The 25,088-nt window shown below is 39.4% G+C and overlaps 1 protein-coding gene across 9 annotated transcripts in view; it reads left to right on the forward strand.

Moving 5' to 3' along the window:
- The window catches only part of LOC105205722 (talin-1), a 52,754-nt gene extending 29,119 nt beyond the window's left edge, over nt 1-23,635 (forward strand). For 3 of the 9 annotated variants that reach the window (XM_039450061.1, XM_039450062.1, XM_039450063.1), the window contains 14 exons: nt 1,956-2,148; nt 6,223-6,624; nt 6,717-6,987; nt 7,076-7,579; nt 7,908-8,005; nt 8,425-8,628; nt 8,960-8,982; nt 9,405-9,863; nt 9,983-10,018; nt 10,360-12,170; nt 12,983-14,885; nt 15,016-15,762; nt 17,763-18,401; nt 19,020-23,635. In XM_039450061.1, coding sequence (XP_039305995.1) covers nt 2,010-2,148; nt 6,223-6,624; nt 6,717-6,987; nt 7,076-7,579; nt 7,908-8,005; nt 8,425-8,628; nt 8,960-8,982; nt 9,405-9,863; nt 9,983-10,018; nt 10,360-12,170; nt 12,983-14,885; nt 15,016-15,762; nt 17,763-18,401; nt 19,020-20,576 — 8,793 coding nt within the window. In that variant the 5' untranslated portion in view covers nt 1,956-2,009 and the 3' untranslated portion in view covers nt 20,577-23,635. Of the gene's footprint in view, nt 1-1,955; nt 2,149-6,222; nt 6,625-6,716; nt 6,988-7,075; nt 7,580-7,907; nt 8,006-8,424; nt 8,629-8,959; nt 8,983-9,404; nt 9,864-9,982; nt 10,019-10,359; nt 12,171-12,982; nt 14,886-15,015; nt 15,763-16,839; nt 17,200-17,762; nt 18,402-19,019 lie in introns of those variants that run through there. The other 6 variants (XM_026131761.2, XM_026131763.2, XM_039450066.1 and 3 more) reach the window with 5 other exon arrangements.
- The last annotated feature ends 1,453 nt before the right edge of the window (nt 23,636-25,088 follow it).

Genomic DNA, 25,088 nt, shown 5'->3' on the forward strand with positions numbered 1-25,088 from the left:
AGGGAAGAGCCGCCGCCGCTGCACTCGGCGCGCTTTGTACCTTCGAGAGAAGCGGGGGTAATGACACTCGGTTTCAATGTCATGATTTAATCTATTCATATCTCAGAATATGCCCCCTCGCACTCTTTTTGCAATTACTCCCCGTGAGATATCTTCCCCGGGTAATCTTTATTAAGGCGATCAAACGTAGTTAAACGTTACGTCCTCATTCATCTTCCCTTCCGAGAGAAACCGTTCGCTTCAATTATATCTTAACATCATCTCGGAGTGTTTTACGCGTTTATAAATCACCGGAGCTGTGTATTACGTGGAAATTTAATTACTTCGTTTGTTGCGAACATTCTTTTTAGCTATCGAATCCGATTTAATTCTTTCGAACTGTAAGTTCGAGAGTGAAAGGGCGTATTCTTATTATTTCTTTCTATCGTTGCTCGTGAAAAAATTTGTATGAAAATATAGTGGGTGTGTATTGCATACACTGAGAGAAAAAATATCTTAAAACAAAAAAATTATTTAGATACTTGGTGGATCCTAATAGCTTATTTATTTGCCGCCAGGTTAAAATTTTCTTAAATATTTATGTAGATAAAATAAAGAAATAATTTTTAATCAAGTAATTTTTTTTCTTTCGAGAAAATATTTACTGTGTAATAATTTTATATTCAAGATAATCAGATTTTTTTTACTCTATATAAGAAAATAATTTAATAAGTTTAATAATATTAAGTAAATTAAAAATTTTTTCTCTCGGTGCAGTAAGATAATTGGAGTTAGAAAAATGTTATTCGTACTATTGCTGTAATATTACTAATTCTACCAATTAAAATTATATGTCGCGAAATTGTCAGATAATTCCGGTGTTATACAGAGAGTAATTTAAAGAATTATGCAGGAGCACGCAGTTTCCGTTCCGCGATGAAATTGCACGCAACAAGTTGCAAGGGTCGACTGTTATGTCCCCTATGAAAAAATTTTACAAATGATGATAATTTCAAACCTTATATAGTTAAGTATCGAGACATGGTTGGTAAAAATGAAATAATCCTATTCATGCAATACGTGCATTTGCAATTATGGTAACTTTTCAAACTCTCTCACTTATTGTTTATGTAGTAATAAAATTTAATAACTATTATATAACCTGCCCTGGTTACAACAACTGTAAATATACAGTTGACATCGAAAATGATTATAAATTCTGGTTAGATTATTTGTAAATTGCAACCATTTTTTTTCTGTCGGCGTACAACGGGAGAGATCGATATGTAGACAGAAGTCTCACGGTGGCTTCCTCCTCCTTCTAGCGCGGATCATTTTTAATCCGTCGCGTCGTGGTGGTTTACCCCTCGTTCCCGCGAACCCACGTACCTTCACCCTCGCCTCGGCGCTTTTTCTAGATATATCGCGATAAAAAATCTACGTAAAGAACTTAAATGGATCTCCGTGTACAGCAGAGAATTTGTTTTCAAACGGTGATGATGCGATTATTTTATTTTATTTTTTCTTTTTACTGTCATGAGCACAAATAATTATAATTCTCTCGACCGGATTAACGTTACAAATAATATAATTGAATTTAACGACGTTACATGATTACATTAACGAGTTCTATCATATCATTAGATCGTAACACGGTAGGGGACATAATAGTTGGCCGTTGCAACTTGTTGCGTGCAGTTTCATCGCGGAACGGAAACTGCGTGCTCCTGCATAATCCTTTAAATTATTCTCCACATAACAGTGAGATTATGTGACAATTTTGCGAGATATAATTTTACACTGTGTGCGAACGTTATGTCGATGATGATTACACGCACGTAGCTCTCTCCATCTTAGAAATATACTCGCCGATCGCGACGGACCGACAAAATGTTACGAAATCTTAATTAATATCCGTGAATGAACCGTCTTGATTAACGTAAATAATCTTATTTTCCGCTTATTATCTTTTTCAGTCGAGTGATTCTGGAGGTTTTCGCGCACGTAGAAGATCACCCCAGGCGATCGCAATGGCCACGCTATCTTTACGCATCTCTATACCAGAGAAGAATGCCACCAAGATGATGCAGTTTGATCCTAGCACGTCAGTATACGATGCCTGTCGTATCATTAGAGAAAAACTCCCCGAGGCTAGCAACATGGGTCAACGTAAGCACTCGATATTTTATTCAGCAAAACTTCAATTGTATTAACGAGATATTTCGCCTACGTTTTATACGATATTTTTATCAATATTCTAAAAATAGATAAAAGTAATATTTTTCATATAGGAACATATTGAATGTTATCTTGTCAAGTTTTTTTAATTCTAATAATATTATTTATGGAGATTAAGTAAAGGAATTTTATTAATTAAAGTTTTAAATATTTATTATAATTGTAATATTAGTTTAAAAATAATTAAATTTTTTATAGGTAAAGTAATGTAAATGATAATTAATACTAATATTAATAATATTTTAACTTTATAAATATTTAATAATTTATATTAATGTTTATCACTTGTTTATTTGTTGAAAACATGATTTTTTTTAATAATATAAGATTATTTTTGAATGAATGATATTAAATAGCTGCAGTATTTTGATCAGAGTGTCCACTTAAAATTTGTAAATTTATTCTCTGAAAATCCAATGAATTTTTATCAAAATTCCAAGTAAGAAAATTTTTTTATGTAGCTTTGAAATCAATATATTTTATTACGCACGCGTGTATCGACGGATACGTTTATCTCGCTTTCCATCATTAGATATAAATAATAAAACAATTTTATCAAAAAGACATAAAATTTAAATGATCCTGCGCAGGACATTTGAAAAGCATGCAAATATAATGAGAAAATTTATTACTGACTCATCGACCGATGCGCAACGAGCGGAGTTACTCAGCCACGAAGCTACGATGATACTGCAACACACAAACATAAGATTCAAAAATTCTGTGTTCAAAATAATCGGTATTTTACAAATTACTTTTTATACACCCAGAGAAAGGTTTCTTTAAGCCAAAAAATATTTGTTTAACTCAAAGAAATTTGTGTATTGCTATACTGTTAAAAAAATTTCTTTGATTCGAAGAAATTTTATGATTGTTCTTTTTATTAGAATTAAAGAAAAAGTTTGATTGTGCAAAGCAAATTTTTTTTTAAATAAAAGAAATATGTTTTTAAAACCAGAATAATAAAATTGTGTCTTACTTTCTGCCAATACTTTCTTGGAATTAAATAATTATTTATTAAAATTAAACCAATCATTTGAACAAATAATTTATTTATTTTTAGAAAGATTGATAAGGTCATTCCTTAAAATCAAATAATTTTTTATTTTTCTCAAAGGTATTTTCATTTCAACTTAAAAAAATCAAATTAAAGAAACGATTTTATCAATTTAAATATAATTTTTTTCTAGATATGTATAACATTTTATACTATAAATTTTTTTTAAGTAACTTTTTTTAATTTATTGCGATAAGATCGAAAGAAAGGGAGAAAGATTTATTAAATTTATATAAATAAGAAATTATATTTACCCCAAAGTTGCTCCGCTGTGGCCCGATGCTTCTCCCAGGCCTCCTCCTCCTCTCAGTGTCATTTAGGTTGTCCTCTTCCTCTCGTAGCATACGCGGAACACTCGCGAATAATACTAAATTCGCGCGCGTGGACTTATTATTTATATAAAGTTTTTCACGCAATACTGCGGCACTTCGGATTTATAAAACCCATGATATGAGTTCCTATTCAGAGGGATTCCCGTGGATTCAGCACCCCGAGTCGACGAGAAGAACGCACGCGTACCCGCCCCGGACAAGGGTAAGCCCCACGCAGAGAAAAACGAAATCAATGGCATTGAATCCGACGCCTCTTGTCTCACAAAAATCACGTCTAAAATTGACTCAGTCATACGCCAAGCCAGCGGCGGCCAGGTGACACCACTCGTGATATAGCTAATCTCCGAGATGTCTATACGACGAGCGATGTCAACGACATTTAGACGTGACGAAGAAGAAGGTACTCATTGCCGACGTCTAACATTCTAATAGACGAATCAGGAAATGAGAGCCAACCTCTCAACACGTTGGACGGCCAAAGCTAAGTTCTGACTCATAGTCAGATTAAACGTGATTCACTGACTCGAACCCCAGATCCAAAGAATCCAAAAAGGGTATCAAGGATCTAAGAAAGTCTTAGGATGGTGGACGAGAGCAAGAGAAACGCGCGAATCCAAGGCAACCGATCCGAACTCTTACCGCTTAGGACCGAACCGATCGCCAGAGACAGAGCGTGTTAGCCTCACACAACCAGACAGCCGCGCAACATGCACACGGAGGAAACATGTCGTACATGCGACCCGGCATTACCTCGTGCATAGTCAGATGAAATGTAATTCACCTAGCTCGAACCCTAGATCCAAAGAATCCAAAAGGGGTATCAAAGATCTAAGAAAGCCTTAAGGCACTCGGCATGAGACGTCGCGGCAACGCCTCAGTGAGGAGATGTCCACTGCCAAGCAGCGGGGGTGCGATTCCCGGCCCTCGAATTAGGACTCTATCGAACGGGAGTTATGAAAAGTTCATTAGTCCTATACTTAAACGACACTCCCGAGACAAACGCGCGACGCGACGAACCGACTACGGTTCGTTTATTTCCATTATAAGTCGGCGACGATAGTCGTTGTCCTCTTCTCGTCGCTGTCCACCTTGAGGAATATCTGTAACATACGATACACATTGGTTAGATAGGTTAGATATTGTTATGAACCCTGCAATGAAAAAAAGACTGGCAATAACTACCAAATGTACAGTGAAATATTATCAATTGAATATTTGGTCATTGTAAGCAGAAATAATTTTTCTTTTCTAAATATTTAGTAAACTTATACCAGATTTGGTAATACTTACGAAACATTTAGAAAAATTAAATTATTTTTGGTTATATTGACAAAATATTTAATTGATACTATTTCACTGTATCAATTTGGTAGTTATTACCTGACTTCTTTTTCAGTATGTGTATATGTTTTATATATTATTTAAAGTATTTAAACTCACCTGAAGATTGCCTCGCAGGCCTCAATCTCTTTCTCTCAGATCATTAGCAGGATTACACTCTCTCACTCGCGAAAATACGGTTACGATCGCGCGAAGATACACTGAAAAAAAGTCTGGTAACAACTATCAAATATATAGTGAAATAGTATCAATTAAATATTTTGTCATTATATCTAAAAATAATTTTATTTTTCTAAATATTTAGTAATAGTATTACCAAATCTGGTAACTAAATATTTAGAAAAGTAAAGTTATTTTTAGTTACGCTGACCAAATATTTAATTAATACTATTTTGCTATACATTTGGTAGTTATTATCAGACTTTATTTTCAGTGTATTTTACACGGCACTCCCGGGGACCGATCGCGCGCGATTAGGTACTCGGTTTCCCCTTCGAAACATTATTCGGCTACTAAAGAAAAGAGTTTGTAAAAGCTACCAAATGTTGAGTGAAATAATGTCAATTAAGTAAAATTATTTTTTATTATATAAATAAAATTATTTAAATTTATTTTATCCAATATTTGGTGGTTATTATCGAACTCTTTCTTTCAGTGTCCTTTTCTTTGTCCTGCGCAGGATGTTTGCAAAGTTTAGAAATATAATTGAAAAATTGATTTACGACTCACCGACCCGATGCGCAACGAGCGGAGTTACTCAGCCAGGAAGCTACGGTGATACTGTAACACACAAACATAAGAATTAAAAATTAAAACACGCTCAAAACAATCAATATTTCAAAAGTTAATTTTTCTAGAGAAAAATTTCTTTGAGTCAAAAAATATTTGTTTGATTTAAAGAAATTTGTGCACTGCTATACTGTTATCATTAGATATTAAAAAATCTAAGAAATAATTTTGTCAGAAAGATATAAAATTTAAATTTAGAAATAAAACTTTGAAAATGTCCAGAACTGGCAATAAAATTTTCAGAAAAATCCTTGATTCCACAGTCTCAAATCTCTGACTTTTCAGGGTTTTCCAGGTTTTAGAAGTAGTGGACACTCTGTTTAACTGTACTAAGATAGCATAATTAATTTTTTTTTAATGGAAACTGGTATAAAGGAATTGATAAAACTTAAACTATTTAAATTTTAATTTATGATGAAATTATATATGTTATGTTAAATCATAAAAGGCATGATCTTAAGATTAGCTCTGTTGTTCTTTGTATAGCAAAAGATTACGGCTTGTTTCTCGCTGATGAAGACGTGAAAAAGGGAGTATGGCTCGAGCCCGGGCGAAATCTGGACTACTACATCCTGAGGAACGGAGATCTGCTCGAGTATCGTCGTAAACTCCGTACACTGCGCGTTCGTATGTTGGATGGAACGTTGAAAACTATGTTGGTAGACGATAGTCAACCTGTGGCCAATCTCATGGTAGTGATATGTACGAAGATAGGTATCACGAATCACGATGAATATTCTTTAGTACGTGAGCTAGTGGAAGACGAAAACGAAAATCAGAAACCTGGAAATTTTGGCACTCTCACATTAAAGAGAAAGAAAGAAGAGAAGGGCGAAAGGGACGCTAAAATGGAACAGTTGAGAAAAAAGTTAAAAACTGATGACGAAGGTAATACTCTCGTACTCGTGTTAACACGTAATTGAAAATTTCATCAGTAGATAAGAATTTGCGAAATATGTTTTTCGTTTTTTGATTTACAGTGAATTGGATAGATCCAAGTAAGACTTTGCGCGAACAAGGTATAGATGAATCCGAAACCGTACTGTTGAGGAGGAAATTCTTTTTCTCCGATCAAAATATCGACAGTCGCGATCCTGTACAACTGTCGCTATTGTATGTGCAAGCGCGAGATGCGATTCTGGATGGTACGCATCCAATTACGCAGGAAAAGGCTTGTATTTTCGCCGGAATCCAGTGTCAAATACAGTTTGGCGATTACAAGGAGGAGAAACATAAACCGGGTTTCCTAGAGTGAGTTGCACTTTATACATCACATTCTATATGTAATTCCTTAATTTTGTACATGTATGATTAACATTTATATCGTATTCTTTTTCAGTCTTAAGGAATTTCTGCCGCAGTCGTACGTGAAAGTGAAAGGTATCGAAAAGAAGGTCTTCGCGGAACACAAGAAACACATTGGACTTTCGGAACTAGAAGCCAAAGTTTTGTACACGAAAACCGCCAGATCGCTGAATACGTACGGCGTCACGTTCTTCTTAGTGAAGGAGAAGATGAAGGGTAAGAACAAGTTGGTGCCACGTCTACTTGGAGTGACAAAAGATTCGGTCCTACGACTTGACGAGAAGACGAAGGAGATTCTAAAGACGTGGCCGTTGACGACCGTACGACGTTGGGGCGCCTCGCCGAACACCTTTACTCTCGACTTTGGCGACTATTCCGACCAATATTACAGTGTACAGACCACCGAAGCAGAACAGATACTGCAGCTAATCGCCGGTTACATTGATATTATTCTAAAAAAGCAGAAAGCGAAGGATCACTTTGGTATCGAGGGAGACGAGGGATCCACCATGGTGGAGGATAGCGTGTCGCCACTAAAGTGAGTATCTCTCACGCTCTTAATACGTGTTAGCTCCTCCGAGCCGAGTGTATGGACAGGAGTAATAATAGCCATTAAAATAGTATTAGAGCAATTATCAGTTGTCGACGAGAGTCGTGCTCATTTTCAACATGCATTCGACCGACATACATTCGATCACTCATCACGTCTTGACAATATTTCGCGTTAATCTCATATAATTATGGAAGAGATTCTAAGACGCTACGCAAACAAGCCTGTTCGAGCCGTTTCTGATTCTAACGGGTATAATTCGCGTTAAATAAAAGTGATACACTCGAGATTTTACATGTGCATTTTTATTCAACAGAGCCACTATCATGCAACATGAGACTAGCAACGTTGGCAAAGGAAATGTAGAAGCTGTCTCAGTCGCAATACCAGCTGTTATGAGAGCCGGAGGAGATGGTAAGTGAAATTTTGTTACATTTTACTTCACATTTTATTTTTCGATCATTTGATCAGGACCATTTCAAAAAACATTATCTTGTTATTTCAACTGCAATTATATACGAGTAAAAATCAAATTTTAATTTGATTTACATTGCAGCTTAAAAACATATTATTTTTGTAAATTGAAAAGTACTTCAAATTTTTTAATATTGTAAATCTTGATACACCATTCTTTTACTTAATGTATATTTAAAAAGAGAAACTACTTAGCAATATTTTGCACGATTGACTCCTCGGATCTTAGCTGTTAATATGTGTTCTTGTACATACATACACTTTTCATTTTGTAAATACACGTTTAATTAGCTTCAGCCATTTGTAAAAGTGTTGCTTATAATAAGATCAAATAATTAAGCCATTAAACTCGCTTTTAGCTTTCAACGGAAATCATTCTTTAAACGAACAGATTTACAGTATCGAGGACTCGATCGGAAATGTCAATAATTGTATATATAGCCATAGAGCTAGAGTGCATGGTGTGATTTGTAGGGGCTCGACCATATGGAACCGGTCACATAGGTGGTGCCCAATACACGACTATCAGTGGGCAGGTGAACATCGCTCATGCTCCACCTATGGTAAGTATTGCGAAAAAAAGCACTCAAGCTGCTCTCAAGCTCATGTCAGTGTCTTTTAGTTGCTTGTTATAAGTATATATACGCAAAGTGTAAAATTGAAAATCCTTCGGAAACTTTTAACTAGCAAGCCGTATTTCTTTACTGTAAATCATTAACAATTATGAGATTATAGGGAAATATATATATATATATATTGGAGAAATATACATTTGGGACAGTATACGTATTTTTTTGTATGGATATCTAAAGTCGCACCAATGAAATTATATTTGCACATTAGAGAACAAAATTTTAAGGGACTAATAGACGGTTAAATTTATTTTCATGCTAGGCGCCTTCTATTGCGGACACAGAGTAGGTACACTACGATAAAATTTTCAGTTATCTTTTACTCTTTAATTTATAGATCGTTTTACTTCATTTTACTTCTTTAGTTTTGATTTATTTGCGTTTCGTGTTTGTCGATCAACTTTCTTTCGGTACAGCGCTTACTGGCTAGATAAAATCTCTTTATCTTGCGATTCATGCTTTCTCACGACAGAATATTTGCTCATACTTGATCAGTATCAGTAAACTCTGTATCGCCGCAACTATTTGTTGCAGTTTATTGCTTCGTTATGTACGCGCATTTCGTTTATTTTCGTTGATTGACTGTTATAAGCGAAACGTTTCATTCCCACTTGTTTACGTGAAAAATATCTTTTACTGTGGTACGGCCAATCAATCAAGTTTGCAACGGCAATAATGTCTATAATGTTTGATACGTTTGTAACTAGGTCCAACAAACTAAGGTGACATCCGTCCTAACTGAACCGCAACGTGCCTTATTATCGACTATCACCGCCGGTCACGAAGTGATACACATCGCCGAAACGGAATTGATTACAAAGGCTCAGTTACCTGAACTCGGCACAGATCCGGCGTCTCTAAGATGGATCGAGCAGACGATCGACACCCACAAACAGAATGTGGGCTCGCAAATTGCGGCGATGAACGCTGCAACCGCCCAGGTGGTAACATTGACTTCCGGACCAGCGGACGACGTCGATCATACTGCAGTGGGAGCGGCGATTACCACAATCGCCACAAATTTGCCAGAGATGACGAAGGGCGTACGGATGATAGCTGCTCTCATGGACGATGAGTCGTCTGGTGAGCGACTGTTAGACGCCGCCAGAAAACTGTGTTCTGCGTTCTCGGATCTGCTAAAGGCTACAGAACCGGAGACCAAGGAGGTGAGAGTTTCTTCGATGATAGAACCTCGTCAAAAAATGCAATGTGAAACTAATACGCGATTAATCCGTGAATGTAAAGTTGAATATTATTTTAACTTTCCTTTCTCCTCCCCCTACAGCCTTTTTACATAACGTCTACGCTGTATGGACAATATGTAAGCACTAACATTTGAGCTTTGTAGCGCTTATGACATTAGATCTGTTCTTTTATGGATGTCTTAGATTTTTTTCGAGCATTTGACTTTTAACTCATCTATATCCGTGCAAATTTTGCTAATAACAATTTTTGAATGTACATAATTAAATGGATGTGAGATCAATCCATCTTTCCTATGTATAGCTGTGACAAACGAATTAAAAGATGTATACGTAATTTTTTAAAAAATATTTTAAAGCTCGTTAGACACAAATTTATATAACTATTTTAAATATTTTTGTATACTATATTTTACATATTTTTAGACGTTGTGTAAATTATTCTTTGCTTACATTTTAGCCGCGGCAAAATCTACTGAATGCAGCGTCGCGAGTTGGTGAAGCGTCACATCAAGTATTAACGACTATTGGTGAAGAGGACGACTCGAATCGCGAATTGCAAGACATGTTACTCGCACTTGCTAAGGCCGTGGCTAATACTACTGCTGCTCTGGTATTGAAAGCGAAGAACATAGCAGCGACGTGCGAGGACTCTGCCACGCAGAACAGGGTGATATCAGCCGCGACGCAATGCGCGCTGGCTACGTCTCAACTTGTAGCTTGCGCCAAGGTTGTGGCGCCGACCTTACATTCACCCGCCTGTCAGACGCAATTGATGAACGCTGTTCGCGAAGTGACCAAAGCTGTGGAGCGCCTGGTTCAAGTCTGCAACGAGACGTGCAGCGATGATAACTTGCTGAAGGAATTGAGCCTTGCCGCCGCCGAAGTCAGTCGCACCTTGAACGATCTTCTCAATCACATCAAGACCGCCACTAGAGAACGCGCTAAGGAATCTATCCAGGAGGGTGCGGTGGAAACTATCTTAGTTGCAACAGACAAACTATTCGCTAGCACCGGTGATGCCGGCGAAATGGTACGACAGGCTAGAGTGGTCGGTCAAGCTACTGCGCAGTTGATTCAGAGTATCAAGGGCGAGGCGGAGAGACAGACGGACTCCGAGCAACAACAGCGTTTGCTGGCTGCGGCGAAACTACTCGCTGATGCCACCGCTAAGATGGTTGAAGCGGCGCGGCAGTGCGCTAGCAGTCCGCACGACGCCAAGATGCAGGATCAACTGCGCCAAGCAGCGGAAGAATTGCGAGCTGTGACAACAGCGGCAGCAACCCCCGCGTTACGTAGAAAACTTATCACACGCCTAGAGGTGTGCGCTAAACAGGCCGCGTCTACGGCTACGCAATGTATCGCGGCGTCTTCTGGTACTGGACATCACAACACTAACCTGGCCAGCCAGGAGGAACTCAACATGGAATGTCGCATGATGGCACAACAGATTCAAGACCTCGTATCGGGAGTGAAGGGTACTCAGATGCAGCCGGATAATCCTACAGCACAGTTGAATTTAATAAATGCTTCCGAGCAATTTCTGCAACCGGGCACCGCCGTGGTGAAGGCGATAAGAGCCGTTTTGCCGACGGTCACCGATCAGGCATCCGCCATGCAGCTGAACAACACCTCGCAGCAATTAGGATCATCGTTGGCGGACCTTCGATCGGCGGTGACGCGTGCGAGAGAAGCCTGCGGTGGATTGGAACTCGACGCCGCGGAGGAACTAATTAATAGTCTAAAAGATGAGATAGGTGAGTTCTACCGCGCCGTCGAAGCTGCTTCGTTGAGACCGTTACCGGAAGAAACGACGGAATCAACTGCGCTGCGACTCGGTGCCACGTCGAAGAATGTTGGATTCGCTATGGCGCAGCTATTATCTGCCGCCAAACAGGGCAATGAGAATTACACCGGAAGTGCCGCTAGAGAAACCGCATCGGCATTGAAAGATCTTACTTATGCCGTGCGCGGTGTGGCCGCCACGTCCAATCAGCCAGAGACGCAGAAGAAGGTACTGATGACGGCAGATGATGTAATTATACGATCGCTACGTCTAGTGAAGGAAGCGCGACGTGTACTGAAGAGTCCTGACGATCCTGAGAACGAGGTCAATCTGGCTGCAGTCGCCAAGGACGTTTCTAATTCGTTGAACAAATGCGTGTCTTGTCTGCCCGGACAAAGAGACGTTGACGTAGCGATACGCCACATCGATGATATGACTCAAGTGCTCAACATGAATGAATTCCCGCAAACGAGCAAGAGTTATGGGTAAATAACTTTACATAGTTTTTTATATTTTTTCTTATTTATCTTGAATAGGTTTTTTCTGAATTATCTCTTATTGCTTTCTACTCTGTGTAGAAATAATTAGGCACATAGACCAGTGTTGGGCATTATTTGTTATTTTTCGAATAATTTTTTATTTAGATGATTATTTAAATAAAATTTTGTTTGTTATTTGCATTATTTTTTCTTTTATCTACATATTATTTTCTTTTCTCATTGTTACTATATATTCAATAAAAGACTAAAAAAATAAAACTTTGATAATAGCTCCATATTTTCACATTTTTATCGGCTTTATACGGCCGATTTGAAAAGTGCGAATAAATTTATAGAAACCCCACAAAAATCACGTTTATTTTTATTTTTAATTTGGAGATACATTTATGGTTATAATTATTAAAAACAATAAAATAATTATTAAAAATAAAATATAAAAAGTAAATAAATAAAGTAATAAAATAAGTAAAGAAATAAATAAAAAACAATAATTTGAATTGCTAATTTAAACAAATTTTTATTTGACTAAAAATTTTATTTGAAAATATTTTTCCGAAGTAAACGAATAAATTTTTATTTGAATAAAAAATTATCTTTTAATCATAAATAAAATTTTATTTAGAAATATTTTTATTCGAGATAGACGAATAAATTTTTATTTGAATAAAAAATTATTTGTTATTCATAAATAAAACTTGATTCGTTATTCATTATTCTTTATTCGAAACATTGCCGATCTCTGATATAGATACATAATATTTCAATTGTGTTATACGTTTCATATTTTTACTTTGCAGGCAATTGCAGAGCGATCTCAACAATGCTGCCGCCAATTTGAACGATGCGTCGTCAAACGTAGTGTCGTCCGTTCGTTCACCCGTGCAACTTGCAAGCTCGTCGAAACAGTTTACCAATGCTTTCAGCGATCTGTTGGGCGTGGGTATGGAAATGGCGAGTCAGACGACAATCGAAACCCGTACTCAGGTGGTAGTATCATTGAAGAACGTTAGCATGACTTCCAGCAAGCTTCTCATGACCGCCAAATCGATCGCGGCCGATCCCACTGCACCAAATGCAAAGAATCAACTCTCGGCGGCAGCTCGCGCGGTCACTGATTCTATAAACTACCTGGTGGATGTCTGCACCTCGGCGGCGCCCGGGCAGAATGAATGCGACAATGCCATCAGAAACATTCAATCTATGCGATCTCTATTGGACAATCCAAGCGAACCCATTTCTGATGCTTCTTATTTCGAATGCTTAGAGACCGTCATGGAAAAGAGCAAGAGCCTCGGCGACGGTATGACTGGCATCGCAAACCATGCGAAAAAATCAGAACACGAACAGTTTTCTGTCGCGGTTCGCGGAGTCTCTTCTTCGATTTGCGGTTTAATCGAGGCAGCTGCTCAGGCAGCCTATCTAGCAGGCGTGAGCGATCCCACATCGGTAGCGGGCAAACCGGGTCTCGTAGATCAAGCGCAATTCCTGCGAGCAGCACAGGCCATTCACAGTGGTTGCCAGAGCCTCGGCAATCCTACCAGCACGCAACAGCAAGTGCTCTCTGCCGCTACTATGATCGCCAAGCATACTAGCGCGCTCTGCAATGCCTGTAGACTTGCGTCTAGCAAGACCAGCAATCCAGTTGCCAAACGACATTTCGTCCAGTCCGCCAAGGATGTTGCTAATTCAACGGCGTGCCTTGTCAAAGAAATCAAAGCGCTCGATCAGAATTATTCCGATATCAACCGCGAGAAGTGCGCAGAAGCCACGAAACCGTTACTCGAAGCAGTCGATAATCTCTGCACGTTCGCGGGTTCTCCCGAATTTGCAAGTCAGCCGGCCAAGATATCCATTGCGGCTAGAGCCGCCCAAGAACCGATCACTAGCGCCGGTAAGTCAATTATCGATGGCTCGTGCGCCATGGTACTTGCGGCCAAGAGTCTCGCTGTTAGTCCGAAGGATCCGCCGACTTGGCAGCTATTAGCCAATCACAGCAAGAGCGTCAGCGATTCAATTAAATCTCTGGTAGCATCTATCCGTGATAAGGCGCCCGGTCAGAAGGAGTGTGACGCCGCAATCGAGAAATTATCAGCGCGAATACGCGAACTCGACGCAGTTTCGCTCAGCGCGGTCTCACAGGCGTTGATGCCGCGCCGTGAGAACACCGTGCAAGGATTTACGGATCAGATGGAGAGTAGCGCGAGCGAGCTGCGCGAGAAACTGGAACCGGTACGTACCGCTGCTAAATACGAGGCGGAAAACGTTGGACATGCCGTCAATCAGATCGCCCTTTACTCGGAACCGCTCGTCTCCGGCGCAATTGGCGCCGCATCTAATATGGTGCACTCAAAACAGCAAATGGTACTGTTGGATCAGACGAAGACCGTAGCCGAGTCCGCGCTACAATTAATTTATGTCACAAAGGAATCCGGTGGCAACCCGAAGGCTGTCGCGCTGCATACCGAAGTGGACGAAACCGTTGAGTCCACCAAGGATGCGCTTCAGGAACTACAGAACACCTTGGAGACAATATCAACGTCAGCGGGCATCGTTACCGGCCTGATCGACACGATTTCTCGGGCGATGGTGAGATTAGAGGATCATCGTATGTCTACTATTGACACTGTGGATTCTTACGTGGATTATCAAACAAGAATGGTTGAAGCTGCCAAAGAGATCGCTCGGTTGGCGCAAGAAATGGTAAATAGCCTCTTGACATATATTACATCTTGTATAACATTTAATCTAGAGAATCTCAAATAATGTAGAGAATCTCTAATTATAAAATATTTATGGTATATAATATTTAAATGACTCTTCTTTATTTCAGTCAACCAAATCGAGCACTGATGTAGCCAGATTGGGACCTCTAGCAGTCGATATATCACACAAGTACACTCAACTCGCTCGCGATACCTCCGGAGCGTCCGCGGCTGCCTCTAATGCTGATGTATCCGCCAGACTTCGCACCGGCGTCCAGGAACTCGGTCGAGCCTGCGCAGACATTGTGCGCGCCGCCGGTATATGCCAAATGTCACCCGGTGACGCGTACGCCCAACGAGAGGTCGCGGAGCATAGTAAAATCGTGACCGAGAAGGTTTCGCAGGTACTGGCCGCATTACAAGCGGGCTCGCGTGGCACTCAAGCGTGCATCAATGCGGCCAGCACAGTTTCCGGCATCATCGGTGACCTCGATACTACCATCATGTTTGCCACCGCCGGTACGCTACACGCCGAGAACGAGGGTGACACGTTCGCCGATCATCGCGAAAATATACTGCAGACTGCGAAGGCCTTGGTGGAGGACACGAAGACACTGGTAGCTGGAGCGGCATCCTCGCAAGAACAATTGGCTGTCGCGGCGCAGAACGCGGTATCGACGATCGTTCAGCTTGCCGAAGTCGTCAAGTACGGTGCGGCCAGTCTGGGCAGTCAGAATCCGGAGGCCCAAGTGATGCTTATAAACGCAGTGAAGGACGTCGCATCTGCACTTGGCGATCTCATTCATGCCACCAAGGCCGCCAGTGGAAAGCCGATCAATGATCCTAGTATGGCGCATTTGAAAGATTCCGCCAAGGTAATTCGCCCGTCTGGAATCTCTTTCGCTTTCGTTTTTATTGGCATCTGTCTATAACGCTCTAACAACGACAATGCTGGAAACTTATTGCGTGCTTCGATTGTTGCCTAGCATTAATTTCATTGAATACGCTTATTCAGAAGAAGCTTATTTATAACGAAATGACGAAAAGGTAAATATTTGATATCTGTAAATATATGGAGTAACGAGTCTAAAGGATTGATTTACGCTATAATACGTACTAATTTAGCAACGAAACGTCCTTTACAGACTAAAAAAAGTACGATAAATATTTTAATAAAATTTAACGAGAGATTTTTCACGATTTATTATTATTTTTTTTAATTCTAATAATGTTTTAGACATAGAGTTTTCATTTTATGTAACATTTGTATTTTTTAGGCAGAAAGACAAGGTGAAGTTATAAACCTTAAAAAAATCTGTAAGGACTAACGACAATTTTAGTGTTTGCCTAATATATTAATCTGTTGAGTTTCAATAACGCTATTTCAAACGTAACCATGAAAAGTGTTTATCCTTCTTAGACATTTTTTTGGGGTGGACTTTAATTGACTTTGATTTTGACGAGCGTCCTCGTATTTGTCTCTAACTGATTTCGTTCTCGCTCTACTAAAATCTCGCGTGGCGCTCATGCGCGGAATTATGATCGCGCGTTTGTCATCATCGTTATCGAACTGCGCGAGATACAGGGCGAGGGTGTCCAGACCAAAGCATGACTGGCGCTATTAAAGTCCACCTTGAACCATTCCCCACGTTCAGCTTGGTATCTATCTATCATGTGTGTGATATACCTGAGCGATGGGTGTTGTTTTTTTTTTTTTAATATATTTGGCGGACGGCATTCTGTAGAAAATATGTTGTTTGTTTAACGATATTCCGCCTGTTGTACACGCTTCTTCTCACCTTTTCCCTCCTCTCGATCTGATCGAGTTATCCGCGTTAATAGCGGCAGCAGTAGTGCAATTGTCTGTATATCTTGAATGTTTCGACGATGCGAATGGTGGACTTTAATGGGAGTCTCATTGACGATTTTGGTCTGGCCCGGTCCGGGATTAGGTCTTAGAACAGCAGCTGCAGCAGCAGTTGGTGCATCTGAACGACATCGGCGGCTCGGAATCGGAATGGTTCGTGTCCGACCAAGAGGAGGAACTAATCCGTCTGCTATCCACTTCCGAGAGCTCTCAGCCGGCTCAACGGACGTCCGACTTACTGTTGTTCATGTAGCCGGATTTTCGTTCCCTCCTCGCCATTGCATTTTTCTATTGCGATTTTGTACAAGATAAATGAAATGTAGCCACGTTATGTACACGATACTCTTATGTAGAATACGATGTAGTTGCTAAATTATCTCAAGATATCGGCGAGACACGTCGCTTCTTATATTAATAATTAATTAAACAATAACCGTTTACATCATTACGGTAATCTCTTTGTATTTCCCGATGATTGAAAATGGCATGTCAGATCATTTTACCGAGATGTATTACTTTTTCTTTTCATTAACAAGTTATTTATTTCGAAGTCTACCAATCTTATCAATTCAGTTTATATTTGAAATATACTTTGTCGGGCGAATCATCGTTAGGTACGTACATTTCATTGACAGCGTTTCGTTTGAACTGTTGACAGGCTTTAATATAACTCTGCTTATCGTTTCGTCATTAGAAAATTATTCATTAGGCTCATGTAGTCATAACATGCTCTCTAAATGCTTAGTAATCTCGTGTATGTTAAAATGTTAACATTGCACAATAATATTATCTGCATTTTAGCATATTTATTTATTAATTTAAGATTACTACTAACATTTTAACTTATATACTAATTATATATTTCATCTCTTTTTTCTCTTCTCTCTCTCTCTCTCTCTCTCTCTCTCTCTCTTCTTTTTTTCTCTCTTGCAGATTATTAATGTGACAAGAATAAAAATGTTAGCAAAGCTACTCGTATTAAAAGTTACGTTCAATCTTCATCCGTAGGTAATGGTGACCAACGTAACGTCACTGCTGAAGACAGTGAAGGCCGTGGAGGACGAGCACACGCGCGGTACCAGGGCGTTGGAGTCCACAATCGAGGCTATAGCTCAAGAGATCCGAGCGCTCAGCAGCTCGGAGACGCTGAGAAGCAACGTGACGCCGGAGGATCTTGTGCGCTGCACAAAGAGCATCACCATATCGACGGCGAAGGCGGTCGCCGCTGGCAACAGCTGCAAGCAAGACGACATAATCGCCGCCGCCAATATGGGCAGGAAAGCCATCAGCGACATGCTGGCCATCTGCAAAGGCGCAGCCCACAATTGCGCTGAAACTACCGAGCTGTGCGAGCGTACTCTTCAGGCGGGACACGATGTCGCCATTAATTATAGAGAACTGCTTCAGGCTATTTTGCAGATAGCGTCGAGGTCGGGTGACGCCAAGCACACTTTGCCAGTGATCTCGCGCAAGATTGCGCAGAGCGTAACGGAGCTGGTGGCGGTAGCGGAACTATTGAAAGGCACCGACTGGGTCGATCCTGACGATCCTACCGTGATCGCGGAAAACGAGTTACTCGGTGCGGCTGCCAGTATCGACGCAGCTGCCAAGAAGTTGGCCAGTTTGAGACCAAGGAGAAGTATCCAGGTGAGTTTCCGTAGAATAGTTGTACGATAAACGAAAGTAACAAGTAACGATACACGGCACACGTGTGCAAAATCTAGAGCTGTAAGGCCGGTTAGGTCTTAATAATGATAAGATAGTAGAGCATCGTTGGGTAACAGCGTCAGTACTAAGTGTGAGAACAAACAACTTTGAGTTCAAATCCCGGTTGGCTCCTTTAATTTTTCCTTGCACGTGGATGGCACGAGTTGTTCCGGTCTCCGCGAGATATGTTTGATTTTCTTGGTCGTTGTGAATGATCGACCGAGAATCGAACATATTATTACGGCGATTGGAGAAATCAACGTTCACAAGAGATGAGTATTAATTAAAAAGATAGAGAACATTCATATAATATTATATTGACAAAAGATTCATCTTTTTTCTATTTCATAAGTAGAATTACTTATTTACTTTATTTCTTGAATAAAGATGCTGAAAGAGAGATCTCTTCTTTCTTACATAGAAAAAAGAATCGTGAAATCAAGTTGATTATTTTAATTTGTAATGATTATTTTTCAAAGCTACACAATTTTGTTTCTAATTGTCATTAAAATTATTTCTCATATTTCCTTTTATAATACATATTCTCTCGTTCAACAGGAGGCTAACGAAGACATGAACTTTGACGAGATGATTCTCGAAGCCGCCAAATCGATCGCCGCCGCCACCTCGGCGCTGATAAAGGCTGCCAGTGCCGCTCAACGAGAACTCATCGCGACCGGCAAAGTGTCACGCACGCCACTGACAAGCTCTGACGACGGCCAATGGTCCGAAGGTTTGATTTCGGCTGCTCGAATGGTGGCAGCTGCTACCCACAGTCTCGTGGAATCCGCGAACGCTCTCGTTCAAGGAGTAAGCTCCGAAGAAAAGTTGATTTCCAGCGCTAAGCAGGTTGCCAGCAGCACGGCGCAACTGTTGGTCGCTTGCAAGGTCAAGGCCGACCCTGACAGCGAGAGCACGAAACGTTTACAAGCGGCTGGTAACGCCGTAAAACGTGCTACCGATAATCTCGTACGTGCTGCGCAACAGGCTATCCAACAAGAGGAGGACAGATCATTGGTCCTAAATCGCCGCATGGTGGGCGGTATCGCGCAGGAAATCGACGCACGCTCGGAGGTTTTACGAATTGAGCGCGAGCTGGAAGAGGCTCGTGGCAGGCTGACCGCGATTCGTCTAGCCAAGTACAAAAATCGACCGGATCTAGCCGACGGAGATGGCGACGTAGTGGGCGATCAGAGTGGTTACCAGAGCTATACCACCCGATACGAAACGAGGGCGTACGAGCCGCCTACTACGACCTCACCCATTCAGACGATGAATCATACTCTGGACCAGTTGCAGTCCACCACACAACACATCAGTCACCAGTTTACTGATCAGCAGAGTCTGGTGAGTCCGGAAAAAGTTCATTCGACGCAGAGCACTCTCGAGAGAAAATTGAAGGATAGTCAGTACCGATCTACCATGGATCAGTATGGATCCCTGGACAGAAAGTACATTGTCGATAGTTATCAGGACAGGAATCCATACATCGTCACCGAGAAGAAGATCATAACGGATAATTCACCCGGCCAGTACAGTTCGATCGAGCGAAGGATCAATCAAGAGAGTTTTGCTGCGGAGAGAAAACACACGGACGGAATCGCCTCGTATCCGCCGCCTCAGCACATCTCGTACTCGACCAAGTCCCCGATCCCCAAGACTATTCAGGAGCAAATTGCCGAGGACCGAAAGTCCCCACAGGATCAGCTAAAGTATCCGACTGATCGGTTCTCTAGCGTCAGTCCAATGAGCACGTTTCGTTCCGAAAAACAGATAGACACTCAGCGATTCAGCGGTGGTATGCCGCAACATCAGACGTTCAAGAATGTGGAGAGTAAGATCATTCCCGGCGGCAAAATCGAGACAATCACAACGAAGGTATACACGTCCACACCCGGTAAGAGTACCAGCTGCTCCAACTTCGAGAGTACCGAGGAGACCAAGCAGTATTTATCTGGTAATGACCTGTCAACGTTCAAGGGCAACGACTCTATTGAGGAGCGCACGACGAAGCAATCGATGCACAAAGTTACAGAGAAGAAAACCGTCACTATGACGACGTCGAGTCGGCAGGAGTCCAACACGAAGACTTTTCGTTACGAAGATAAACAATGAAAACCGAAGATAAGCGAGGTTCGCTGCGTACACTCGAAGCGGTAATTTCGTCCAAAAATAATCTTAGAAAAGTGACCTGTCTAAATTCGAATAGTCTAAAGAGTGCAGTTTATTAAAAACGATATAAGGAACAGATAAAATTATTTTAGTATAATAGATGAGTTTTCTCAACTGAAATCAACGACGTATCGAGCTTTTGAGATTGAATAAGAATAATGCGATGATTGTTCTTGACGAGTAACGACGAACTTTCGCGGCGAAAGTCTTGCTAACTTTGCCGGAAACGATCCCTGTTATGCGTTAAGAGAGCGTATAATTTACGCATTTCGACGCTTCGAAATGAGGAGGAACGATAACGCGGCAGAGTTATTATTAGCGAAACGATAGAAAGTGCCCTTAGATAGATGTAACATTCGTGCTTTCGATCAGTAGCCTTACGAACGTATTTAATCGCGAATGTTTGCGACCGTAAGCCATGAATCGTTTTTGTCGATAGCCATACAACCGGATCTTACGACGCGAGTCGATTGCACATAATATTACGGCGAATGTAGGAGAACGCTGACTTGATTTTCGTATATTTGCACAGTAATTTTTTGTTTTTTGTTTTTTTTCTCTCTCTTTGCTTATACAGCTCGAAGTTGATAGAGAAGAATAATTATGCGCTTGGTTTAATGTAGAGTTAATTTTATGTTTATTCATTTACGGTTAAGAACCACCGGATTAACAAGAGAAGCAACATATCATTTAATTTTATTAATTTTTTCGATGTGTCGCGCGGTGCCGAAACAGGCACGGCGACGCGCCATTGCTATTAACATTTTCCGTTTTCTCAATTAACCCTTCCCTTCTTCCTTCCGGTTTCATCGCGTTTCTATTCTGAGAATTCTTTACACTGTCGCGAAATCCTGACTCTTTTGTCTTTGATCTTTTCGTTTCTTTTAGCGCGATTCTACATACTGTTAATCTGCAGGCGGTAGCTCGTCCTCGAATTTAATTTATTACGGGGAGAGAGGAGGTTTATATTGATTAAATTGAATGTTGTGTTTGCGAATTTATTTCAGGGAAAGAATACAGTTTAGCCGTATTCTTTCTGGTATTTACTACTATATTTTTAATGTAGAAAATTAATTTGTAATTTAAAATTTATTAAAAATATATACGAGTTTTCCGTCATTAAAGATTTTCAAGTTTTGCCACTATTCCGTGATGCAATCTGTTATTCTTTATCTAGTTTTTCTTAGGATACTTTGCTCTATAGATTAAAACTAAAATAGAAAAATGTTTAAAATTATTATTATTATTAAATATTGTTGCAAAACAATAAAATAATAAGGTTAATTTTTACATGAAAATTTTAGTGTTACATTTTTGTTACTATGTAAGTTTTGTTACAAATTATTTACAAATTATTTACAAATTATTTACAAATTTTCTACATCTCAAATATACTAGTAAATAAAACCGAAACGAAAAACTGCGTTTATTCTTTTCCCTGAAATAAATTTGCAAAATTTGTCTCCAATTTATCCATGCAAATCTTTTTCTTTAAATGAATTTACTAATGTAAACTCATATTTTCAAGTCCAGCTAAGCCTTTTTTAGCGATCAATCAGTGCAATTATTATTTGCCTGAAGTAGATTATTCAGAGTGGATACGCTATTATACAGAAATGTCCCTTAGCCCTTAGTATGTATATGAAATTCAGGGAATTCCTACATCATGTCTAACGCGATTGCCCAACGAGAAAAAGTGCCTATCGAGCTGCCAGCGAGCTGCCGCTTCCTTCATTTGAATGAATTTAGCCGGTATGTTAGCTTCATAAAGTAAGAATATTATACTTTATGGTTGGCTTAAATTACGTAAGTTACGTAATTTCAAAATATTTCATTGAAATGATTAGCAAATCTTTTCAATTACACTGCAAAATTCTTTATAAAGGTTCTAAATACAAACGATTTTATACAAGAACTTCGTTTAATTTATTTACGTTACTTTAGGCAGTACAAAAATAATTAACTAAGATTATTTAGTTGACTATTCACCTTTAACTAAAAATTAAAATATACATCAGATCTTTACACAAAATGCAAATAATTTCGTAAGGAAATTGTTTACAAAATTGACTATTGTCGGCTAAATTCAATCGAATGCTTTCTCTCCTAATTATGCTCGTAGTACGATCTTAAGAAGTCTCTAATATTACCAAAAATTGAATGCTTTACTAATGTGTTTAATGGAGCGTGTGTGGACGAGTGTGTCTGCCGAATAAACGGCCAATGTCGAGTTCTTCCAAAGCAATGCGCACATGCTATATTTCACTACCGTATACTTTTAATTAAAAGGAAGATCTCCCATTGCGAGCCTGTATATCTCAGATTTGCGTAAATTGAGATCTTAATAATAACTCAATAATCAGCCGAGTCAATCAACCTGATCGATCTCTTTCATTTCAATTGATTCTACTAATCGACTTCTGCGTCTGTGAATCATAAACAAACAGTTATTTTTGAATAATTTTCTTGGATTCACGCGAGACTATATCGGCGACTGTATTTGAAGAGATTAATCGAAAATAGTGCGCATTGCGATCAGTTGTGTGGATTTTTGTATCTTGTAGACGAATGTGCCATGATATAATACAACAAATGTATCGCAAGATGACGAATTATATATACAAATATATATAAAGATATATATACATAGATATATTATATATTGCATATATACACAAGAAATGCAGCGATCTTTATGAATGTAATAATGTTTCGCATTGTTTTAATGATTTATATTATATAGAGGGTATTTTTGTAATAGTTGTTCTGTAATTGTCTCTTACACCTACATAGAAATATGTTGTAGATCTATTTTTCACGGAATGTTACTAGTTTACGACGTTATATTGACATTATATAATGTTTTTACTTATTATTATTAATCTTGATTACGCGACGAAAGATATTATTACGGTTATTATATGATTTGTATTATTAATCTCTTTTGCCATTATTAAAATCCAAATATTTATACAGACGTAACCAATAAAGAGTTTCTAACACTTGCTGCTTTTTATTTCCCCAAACACACTAGATTTTATTATTCTTGTGGATATTTTGATTAAAATAAATTTCATAGATTCATTATTTTATTATAAAAAATTATTTGTTACTCACCATCTCCATGCGCAACGAGCGGAGTTATTCAGCTCCGAAGCTGCGATGATACTGTAACATAAACACATAAGAAATAATTAAAATTGTGCTCAAAATAATTAATATTTTAAAAGTTTATTCTGATAGGTATATCAAACTGTTAAAATTTAACTTTTAATTAAATATTTAATATAAATTTACTATTAATTTTATATAAATAAATACCCCAAGGTTGCTCCACTGAGACCCGATGCCTCTCTCAGGCTTTCTCTTCCTCTCAGATCTATTGGTCGAGTCTTCTTCTTCCATCGCACTTAGATTCTCGCCCCGAGGAATATCTGTAACATACAATTGAAATATTTATTGATTAAGCCAGATAGAAATATTTAATCTTGAACAAATATAATATATTTAAAGAAGAATTAAAGGAAACTTATGTCGAATTTTTATAATAAACTTTCTTATCAAAATATAATTATTTATTTTTAAAATATTTTAAAAAATATCTTGTGTTGTATGGGGCAATGGTTAAATTGACGCGAAATTAAAAGTGATTTAACTTACCATTTAAAAAAAGTACGTCGCGACGCCGCTCGGCCCGGTCCCGATCCGTCTCGCGTCTCCGCCGCGTTCTGTAAATAAAACAGAAATGAAATCGAGATGGCAAGAATGTTCTCGAATCGTTATCCGCGCGCATTTCTCGTAGTCGTATGATCGTTGCGTTGTCAATTAATTATTCGCGCAATACATCTGATAGATTATGAGGTAGGCATTTTACGAATTGCTGATACATAGACACCGATCTACATTACGCTACAATATTGGTTTCGCTTACCTGTTGAACAAATCGCGACGCCACTCGCTCCGGTTCCGATCTCTCATCCCCCGTCTGCCGCGTTCTGCAATTAGACAAAAATGCGCGTCAAGATGGCGAGTCGGTTTCGTTTCGACGCGCGCGATCAACTTTATGCATCAAGATCGACGCCGCGCTATATACGAGCATCTAATCTACATTACGCGATGATTATTTTGGCAGTGAATATTATTGCGAGATTAATATATACATTTTGCTCAACTAATTTAGTCAGTTTGCGTACATCAGTACATCACTCGTTTCCGCGCTCCGATCCGCATCGCGTCCGCGCCGTATTCTACAATCAGGCGAAAATGCGCGTCAAGATGGCGAGCCGGCTTCGTTTTGGCGCGCGCGATCAACTTTACGCGTCAAGATCGACGTCGCGCCGCGCGCCTCGGACGCTCTACATACGGCCATCGAATCTACATGACGCAACGATCGAATTGGCAATAAATATCAATGCGAGATAAGTTTTGCTCACATGTTTAAAGGATTCGTAATAT

The sequence above is a fragment of the Solenopsis invicta genome, chromosome 5 (assembly GCF_016802725.1).
Source record: "Solenopsis invicta isolate M01_SB chromosome 5, UNIL_Sinv_3.0, whole genome shotgun sequence".
NCBI classification, from domain to species: domain Eukaryota; kingdom Metazoa; phylum Arthropoda; class Insecta; order Hymenoptera; family Formicidae; genus Solenopsis; species Solenopsis invicta.